This window comes from Limulus polyphemus, unplaced genomic scaffold (assembly GCF_000517525.1).
Source record: "Limulus polyphemus unplaced genomic scaffold, Limulus_polyphemus-2.1.2 Scaffold1346, whole genome shotgun sequence".
Taxonomy (NCBI): Eukaryota; Metazoa; Arthropoda; class Merostomata; order Xiphosura; family Limulidae; genus Limulus; species Limulus polyphemus.
The window spans coordinates 204,187-213,026 of record NW_013666956.1 but is presented as its reverse complement, the minus strand read 5'-3'; the positions used below and the strand labels follow the sequence as shown (position 1 = coordinate 213,026).

Here is an 8,840-nt window from a genome sequence, read left to right as displayed (position 1 = left end):
TAGCCCAAGAATTGGCGGTGGGTGGTGATGACTAGCTGCCTTCCCTCTAGTGTTACACTGCACAGTTAGGGACGGATAGTGCAGATAGCCCGCGTGTAGCTTTGCGCGAAATTAAAAAACAAACAAACAAACTTATGATATACTCTTATCACGCACAGTCTTGTTCAGTTTGCTGACTAGGTTTGAATACCACTCAAATCAAACCTACCTAGTTAGTACACTCAGCTTGTGACTGGGACGTCTCTCCCATAGTCGGGTATAGTAGAAAATAAAATATTAACAAATCCAGGAGTTTACATTTCATTGTTAGTTTTATGAAACTGAAAATTAATTGGGAAATTCTCTAACGGACAAAAAGCATATCTCAGGTGTCGCAATATTTGTAACGTCCTTTACATCACGTGGCACGCGGTGCGAGCTCGGCGTTTGACCTTGACTGGCAACCTCCCGATACACCAATGTTTACGAATATTACCCCGGTTGTGTCACGGCTTAATCTACAATGATAGAGTTAGCTGAAATAAAGTGGCCTTACGTAATACTAAACACAAGGGATGGCAAACACTCTAGAAGTGTGTTGCTTTATAAAGAAGAGCGACTTGTCGTATGTATGAACATGTAAATATTATAACTTTGCATTGTTTCATTAGAAGAATAACAATATGTGAATTATCAGTAACTTCTGATCAAAATAAGTTGTATTGTTACAGCAACTATTGTTTGACAATAATTTGTTTCTGATGTTTAGAAGTGTACAAGAAATGATCAAAAAATGTTTAAGAGTCCGATGTTATTATTGTATCAAAAGTACGTTTAAAACTTAGATTAGCGGCATCTGTAGGTTGACGGAGAACAGATAGAAATTTTGAGGATTTAACTATAGCTATATGATATTTCTTGACTCTCATTATTTGCGTGAAATTATGAAAACAATTTACTTTTATTTGTGTACGGATCAGTCTTTCAGATGATTCAAACAAAATTGCAGTCCACCAGTTAATTACCGTATTGAAATAAATGTAAAACTGAACTGAAATCAGATAAACGTTAATGTGGAGGTATCCCAAACTCTCCTACAGATACTAGGAAAGAACAAGTGTATCAGAGTCATGAAAAAAACAAAAAACAAACTTGTATCGGAGATACTTTTATCTTAGTCTCAGTCTTTCCGGCAGAACTGATCGATAAGGTTCAAGGTCGTCAGCTGATGTTTCTAGTTTTATAGCATTTCATTCTACAGTTCAATGACATGGATTGACCAAGTTTCGTTCCTCGTTAGAGGGCGCTTTAACCACCCACTCCCCTCTTTTCTGCCCTCCACCTGCTCGAGGTTTGAAAAACCTCTGTAAAACGGCGTAGCCAACAAAATCACAGCGTTCATCAGAGTATTCAAACTGATAGTCTATAAGCAGGCCGTGTATCGTTAATCTACTAAATTGTTCACATTCCTCGAGAACAGAAGGTAGGATTGCCTAGTTAAAAATAACAACATTTATTCTTGAGTATTATTTAAAGACAATCCATGGTAATTACGTAGAGCTGTATCTGTTTGAAATAATTTAGTTGTAGTAGAATTGGTACCCGACGTATGATAGCCTCCGAAAAGATCACGAACTCTTTCCTTAATACGCACAGAACTGCGCAAAGCTCGACTCGTCAATTACACCCCTGCGCCAGAGTGGTTGTAACCAACTCTTTCCGTCAGACGTAACGCTCTAGCAAAACAAATACTGCGGACGGCATGAAAGAGAACAGGAGGTAATAGTTCTTGTGCTTATCGAGAGAGGGGGTTTATATCAATTTCTTTCTACGGGTGGTAAGGAAGGACTTTACTGGTGGAGTCTTTAGCAAAGAAATAAAACCTTTAAAGACTTTATGGTCAGCGATGATTATTGCAAAAGATCTCTTCACTTTGGGTGACGAATACTTCACAATGCCCCGACGGGAGAAGTATGAAATCGCTCCAGCCACAGCTCCTGAAAACAGGTAAGATGGAACGTCTGCTTGAACATTCTATCTACGAACTTGCTTATAGTGTTTTAACAGATAGTATAATCAGTTTGAGAATATTTCCACGATACTTTTTTTTTTCGGCGTAATTCAACCCATGTTTTGTGTTAATTTTACAGCAGAGTAATGCGATCAACTTACCAGTTGATTTAAATCAAAAGCGAAAATAGTGGTAGAGATTAAATTATGCCTTTAGTAATAGTCCCCATCAGTTACATATAAGCGCCTGTAGTCCCCATCAGTTACATATAAGCGCCTGTAGTCCCTATTAGCTAAGAGTTTGTAGTCCCTGTGAATTAAGAGTTTGTTGTCTCTGCTAGCTGAGAGTCTGTAGTCCATTTCAGCTACATATAAACGCTTGCAGTCATTATCTAGCTGATGGAGACTACAGACGCTTACATATATAGCTGATGGAGACTACAAACTCTTAGCTAGCAGAGACAACAAACTCTTAATTAATAAGGACTACAAACTTTTAGCTAATAGTGACTACAGGCGCTTATATGTAGCTGATGGAGACTACAGACGCTTACATATATAGCTGATGGAGACTACAAACTCTTAGCTAGCAGGTACAACAAATCCTTAATTTATATGTAAGCGTTTGTAGTCTCCATCAGCTATATATGTGAGCGTTTGTAGTCTCCATCAGCTATATATGTGAGCGTTTGTAGTCTCCATCAGCTATATATAAAAGCGCGTTTGTGTCCACTTTCAGCAAGGCACTTGTAGTCCCTATCAATTAAGGGTTTGTTGTCTCTGCTAGCTAAGAATCTCTAGTCCCTATCAGCTACATATAAGCGCCTGTAGTCACTATTAGCTAAGAGTTTGTAGTCCTTATTAATCAAGGGTTTGTAGTTCCTGCCAGCTAAGAGTCTGTAGTCACTATCAGCTATATATATATATATATAAATGCGTTTGTGTCCACTTTCAGCAAGGCACTTGTAGTTCCTATCAGTTAAGAGTTTGTTGCCCCTGCTAGCTAAGTTTGTAGCCTCTATCAGCTATGTTTATTGTTCCTGCTAGCTAAGTCTGTAGCCTCTATCAGCTATGTTTATTGTTCCTGCTAGCTAAGTCTGTAGCCTCTATCAGCTATGTTTATTGTTCCTGCCAGCTAAGTCTGTAGCCTCTATCAGCTATGTTTATTGTTCCTGCCAGCTAAATCTATATCCTCTATAAGCTATGTTTATTGTTTCTGCCAGCTAAGTCTATATCCTCTATCAGCTATGTTTGTTGTTCCTGCCAGCTAACTTTGTAGAACTTATTAGTCAAGTTATAATCACTTTCAGCAAGGGGCGTAGTAAGCAGTATAGATTGGGTGGGAGTGAGGATATTCTCCTAAAAAAATTTGGATCTTTTTCTTCTACACAAAAAATGTAAGTGATTTACGTGAAAGTTCATTGCTTATTTATTTTAAAAAATCGGAAAATAATGGACCTTTTAGACTTCATAGAATATTGGGGTGACCTTTAGATCACCTGTCTGCTAAATTTACTGTCCTAGTAAGATAAGTTATGATCACTGTCACCTAAGTTTATGGTCGCTACCTGTTAAGTTAGCAGTCTTTCTCGGATAAGTTGTGATCAATGTCTTCCAAGCACACAGTTCTCGTCAGATAAGTTAAGATTACTGTCCGCTAAGTTTGAAGTCCTTGTCAGCTTAATTATTAGCACTGTCTGCTAAGTTTGAAGTCCTTGTTAGATAAGTTAAGATCACTGTCCGCTAAGTTATCTGACAAGGACTTCAAAGTTAAGATCACTGTCCCGCTAAGTTTGAAGTCCTTGTCAGATAAGTTAAGATCACTGTCCGCTAAGTTTGCAGTTCCTCACTGCTATGTGTATTGTTTCGTTCTACGAAGTTCGTAATTCGTGACATATTTGTAGTGAAAACGTTTGTAATAACGTTGAGAAAGCTCCAGAGTTCCTATATGACACTTGCAGCTTCAGCATAGGGGCTTATATTGAGTAAAATATACTTTTCAAGAGTTTTATGATCTTATCCTGGAACCAGAAACATTTTAATCGCAAAAAAGAAAACTTAAGGTTTTCTCTAGAGCTGCTTTCTGTAACCTATTGTCCCTTAAAAGTGAGACACTGGATCCCAGGGCGCACGTGGTTACGTACCCCTGTCCTTTTGAAAATCATAGAACCGCCAATGTTGTTCTTTATAAAAGTTTTAACAAAACTGTATTTTTCATTACATTTGTTTTGTTTTTAAGTATAGGTAATAACAATTTTTCTCTCTTTATCCCAGTACTGCTGTTCTACCAGCATGGCATACGTCTAATAAACGTAGCTATCTTAGATACATTCTGCTTTTTATACGATAAACAAAACTGTTTTTTTTTCCAACACATTTTTAATGGTACAAATTGCGTAAAAAAGTTTTTTTTATTGTTCAATAATTATTGCGGGTTGCACCTTATTGTTACGAAATAAGACAGATATGGCAAATATGGCACAAACCATCAGAGATGAATGTTGGTAACAAGTAATTAGGGGCCTACTTTATGTTAAAACCGACACCAATAAAGCATAAACTGACCAATCAAAATATCTTAATGATATTTTGTACCTGTTCTGTAAAGCTTTTTTGTTAAATCAGTTTTTCGTGTTGCCCTACCCTTGTCAGGTCAAGAGACAACACAGAAAAATTGTAAAAGTAAACCGTTTGTGTCCTTGAGTTCATCATCAATTTCAAGCAGGGGCGTTATTGTGGGATGGGGGCTTTCTAGGGGTCCCCAAATGGCAGTTTATGTGAGAAGTTAAAAGGCTTAAAGGAAAGTGTGTGTGTGTACAATGTTTCTGTGACGTCGAAAGTGTAGGGATTAGCCTGACATGTTTATTTGTTGTTAAGTTCAAAGCTACACAATGGGCTATCTGTCCTGTGCCCACCACGGGCATCGAAATCCGGTTTTTAGTGTTATAATAATATTTCAGACTTTCCGCTGACCACCTTGAGGATGGGGAGGGAGGCTGACATGTAACTTTGTTGAACGAAAAAAAATCTTTGTTGTTTTCTTCCCCAAAGTAACTGTGTCACTTTCAAACTGATCTGCCTAAAAAAAGCGCCTTCTAAATACCATTGCAACATCCCCTTTTAGTTCATTGCAATGTTGTAGTGTTATTCCTTTTTTTGCCCCCCCCCCCTCCTCCAAGCCTTTTTAGAAATGACGCCTCTGATTACAAAACTCCAAAAATAGGAATGTTGGTTATTTCTCCTCAACACGACATCCTGTACTATGTACTAAAGATAAATTTTATCAGTTAATTTTAAAGTTATCTGAAATAACGACCGTTTAGCTGTTTCTTAGGGGCATATCCTGTGGGGAAAAAAAACACTTTTCATTGTCTTGTGAGCTTATCGTGGAGCAAAAACACTTTGACTGATTCACTCTGATGTAATAAGATGTCGTAACCATTCTTAAACATTCATATATATATATAGACCTGCGATTTGGATGGGTGGCGATAAATCAACCCATTAATTTTGCCTGCTCACAAAACGTTAATTAGTATGAAGTTCATACTCATATTAGTTAAAAAGCCTTATGGGTGAAAAGAGACGAGAAAGGCTTGAAGTTGTGTTTCCTTTGGTTGATCTGGTAATAATAACAACTTGGAAATGAACGACGCTCAGCCGTTTCTAGTCTTATTTTCAAATGAAAACGCGATGGTCACGGACGCTTTAAATTATCAAAAATACCCTCTGCTGTTCCGACGTTTTCATCTTGGAGTGTAGACCGTTAATACGGTGTTGCTGGAATAGAAATTGTGTAAATAAAGCTGTATAGGTGAAACATGCGTGAAAACATTGACACTTTTTGCTAAGTCAATGTAGCGAGTAACTAATAAATCATGAAATTGAGTGATGTTTAACTTTTTAGGAAAAAGTGTACTTGATAACATCCTCTTTACTTTTACATAAATCGTGATGGAAGGGGGGGGGGTATATCCATATCTCCCTCCCACCGAATTTGAGACGAATTCCTCTTGAAACTTAGTTGAATGGATGGCAACTGCCTGTTGTAGAAACATAAGTGTAGAGGACGACGTTTCGAACGTTTCCCGCCATTCTTCTTCAGGCGGTTGCCGTCCATTCATCTTACTTTCATCATGAATACTTTTCCTGAACAATCTATCAAATAATTACTCTCTTCTTTACTTGTTTGATAAATGGATTTACTTCTCAGAAGTTGTCTGCTGCTCACACGTTTAGTAGTAACGTATAGCACGCACCTCAGCTCCATCATCTGGATAAATACGCAACTAGTTAGTAAGCCTGTAATTGGCTGAAAGTTTACATGGTAACATTGACGAGTAAACCAACACTCAATTTCCTCGGAAAATATAGAGGCGTGAATATTTTTGAGTCTAGAATTTTTCGGTAGCTATTTTGTATTCCTAAAGTAGTGACGTCACTGGCTGAAACATTACATTTTTGCTACGTAAGAAATGCCAGACTGGATAACATAAAGACAGGTATTTAGTCTCCCAAAAAGTTAAAAAAATAACAGCATCAGCGTAAATAAAAGAAGTATTTTTATATTATGTTTATGGTAAAGTTACTAAGACTTTATGCTATTGACCAAAGGGAAGACAGCCAGTCAGCTACACCCTACCACCCACACTAAGGGTTTTACTGTCACTCTTATAACGCACCCTCAGCTTAAAGTGCGGATTCGAACTCCAGAGCTCTACCACAGGGCCAACTCCCCTCATCAATACGCGAGTGCGTCTTCGTGTTTAAAATTACATCTTTATGCTTAATCCTTTGACTGCAGATGCTTTAAACGCGCGCGGAATTTTTTGCGAGCCGTAGACTGTATACAGCACACTCGCATTCAACTGCAGTCAGTGGGATAAAACGCCAAGATTCAGTCGGTATATATATAGATATATATATATATATATATAACATTATATTACATGGGTTGTACAAGATATAATATGCATATTTTTACATAGAATGTCGTCCTAATATCGTGGATGTTTCTGATAGTTCGTGGTATCATATTCAGATATCTTAATATTGGATATTAGGATCATAATTAAATAATTAGTTGTAGCTTGCTTTATTAGCGACTGAATGATTTATGGTAGAATATGGTATAAACAATTGAATAATACAATGATACTGATGGTAGCGGCTGAATGATTAGTGGTAGAAGATGGTATAAACAATTGAATAATTCAATGATATCTGGTGGTAGCGGCTGAATGATTAGTGGTAGAAGATGGTATGAACAATTGAATAATACAATGATATCTGATGGTAGCGGCTGAATGATTAGTGGTAGAAGATGGTATGAACAATTGAATAATACAATGATATCTGATGGTAGCGGCTGAATGATTAGTGGAAAAAGATGGTATAAACAATTGAATAATACAATGATACCTGATGGTAGCGGCTGAATGACTAGTGGTAGAAGATGGTATAAATAATTGAATAATACAATGATACCTGATGGTAGCGGCTGAATGACTAGTGGTAGAAGATGGTATAAACAATTGAATAATACAATGATATCTGATGGTAGCGACTGAATGACTAGTGGTAGGTGGTGGTGGTATCAATGGCTGTGGGATAGTAAACATGATGATATCAGCAACTGTTTGATATTGGTATTAGCAGCTTATGGATAGTAATAGCTGATGAAACTCTCGAAATGTTTATTGTTGACAAAATACAAGTCATGCGTTTTTCTCGACTGAGATGGTCCTTGGTATTCTTTTCTCCCCATTTTTTATGTCTAATCTTTGATATTTTAAATATAATTCTGTTTGTATTAGGACACACTTTACATTGTTTATAATACATTCAAAGCTTTTGCGAAAATTCCTTCGCTTTCAACGTTGCTGTGGGAGAAGTATTCTTTAACTTGCACGTCCAAAGATTTGAGTTAAAAACCAACTCGAGAACGCAACGTAAGACGTTTCTTTACAGATATCGAATGATCCATTCATTTCGGTTACCACATATTAATTTTCAGAATAACGTTATAACTTTAACCTTGAACACACTACACCGTACTGACTCGAATGTAAATCTTCCCAAGCCTTATCAAAGCGTCATATATCATCATGTACCGGTATGATTGGCTGATTCAATGGTTCAGCTGCCGGCGGGTGTTCGACCTTGAAACGTTCTGTCGGTAAGTCAGCAGCCCGGATAGCCGTGTGGGTAGGTAGGTAGAAAGAAAGAGGGAAACATTTTGATTGCAGGAGGACGATCATTTTTCAAGTATAGGGGAGGTCCTTGGCGATTTGTGGTCAATAAATGACGTCATTATCAAGGGTTGGTTGTCTTAGGGTTGCCAGAGGGCACACGCGGCTGGTAGAATAACCCTTTTCGTTGCGTCTGTGGAACGTTCAACGTACTAGAGACATATTTATGATATGTTCCACAGACATATTATTTAATGAGACAAATAAGCATAACAATCTTAGACCCGGTTTACGATGGTACGTTTCAAATGGTGGAAGTGGCTAATTAATATCCAAACACTTGTTATATATAATTATTAATGATTATACGATATAGTATTTAGGTGTTGAGATTACCTATTGGAACATGTATTTAATCAAATAGTTATGGGTATAAATAACGTTTGTTGGGTATTGACATCATCGTGACTTAAACCAAATAGTTATGGGCATAAATAACGTTTGTTGGGTATTGACATCATCGTGACTTAAACCAAATAGTTATGGGTATAAATAACGTTTAGTTGGTAGTTGACGATCGATCGTTGACTTAACCAATAGTTATGGTACTATAATACGTTAGTTGGTATGACAGTCGATCGTGTACTTAACAATAGTTAT

At 37.2% G+C, this 8,840-nt stretch overlaps 1 protein-coding gene across 3 annotated transcripts in view; it reads left to right on the top strand.

Annotated features, from left to right (window-relative positions):
• Positions 1 to 1,444: 1,444 nt before the first annotated feature.
• Positions 1,445 to 8,840, top strand: part of LOC106463199 (ABC transporter G family member 21-like) — a 52,730-nt gene continuing 45,334 nt past the window's right edge. For all 3 annotated transcript variants that reach the window (XM_013923194.2, XM_022390646.1, XM_022390644.1), the window contains exon 1: positions 1,445 to 1,986. In XM_013923194.2, coding sequence (XP_013778648.1) covers positions 1,886 to 1,986 — 101 coding nt within the window. In that variant the 5' untranslated portion in view covers positions 1,445 to 1,885. The remainder of the gene's footprint in view (positions 1,987 to 8,840) is intronic.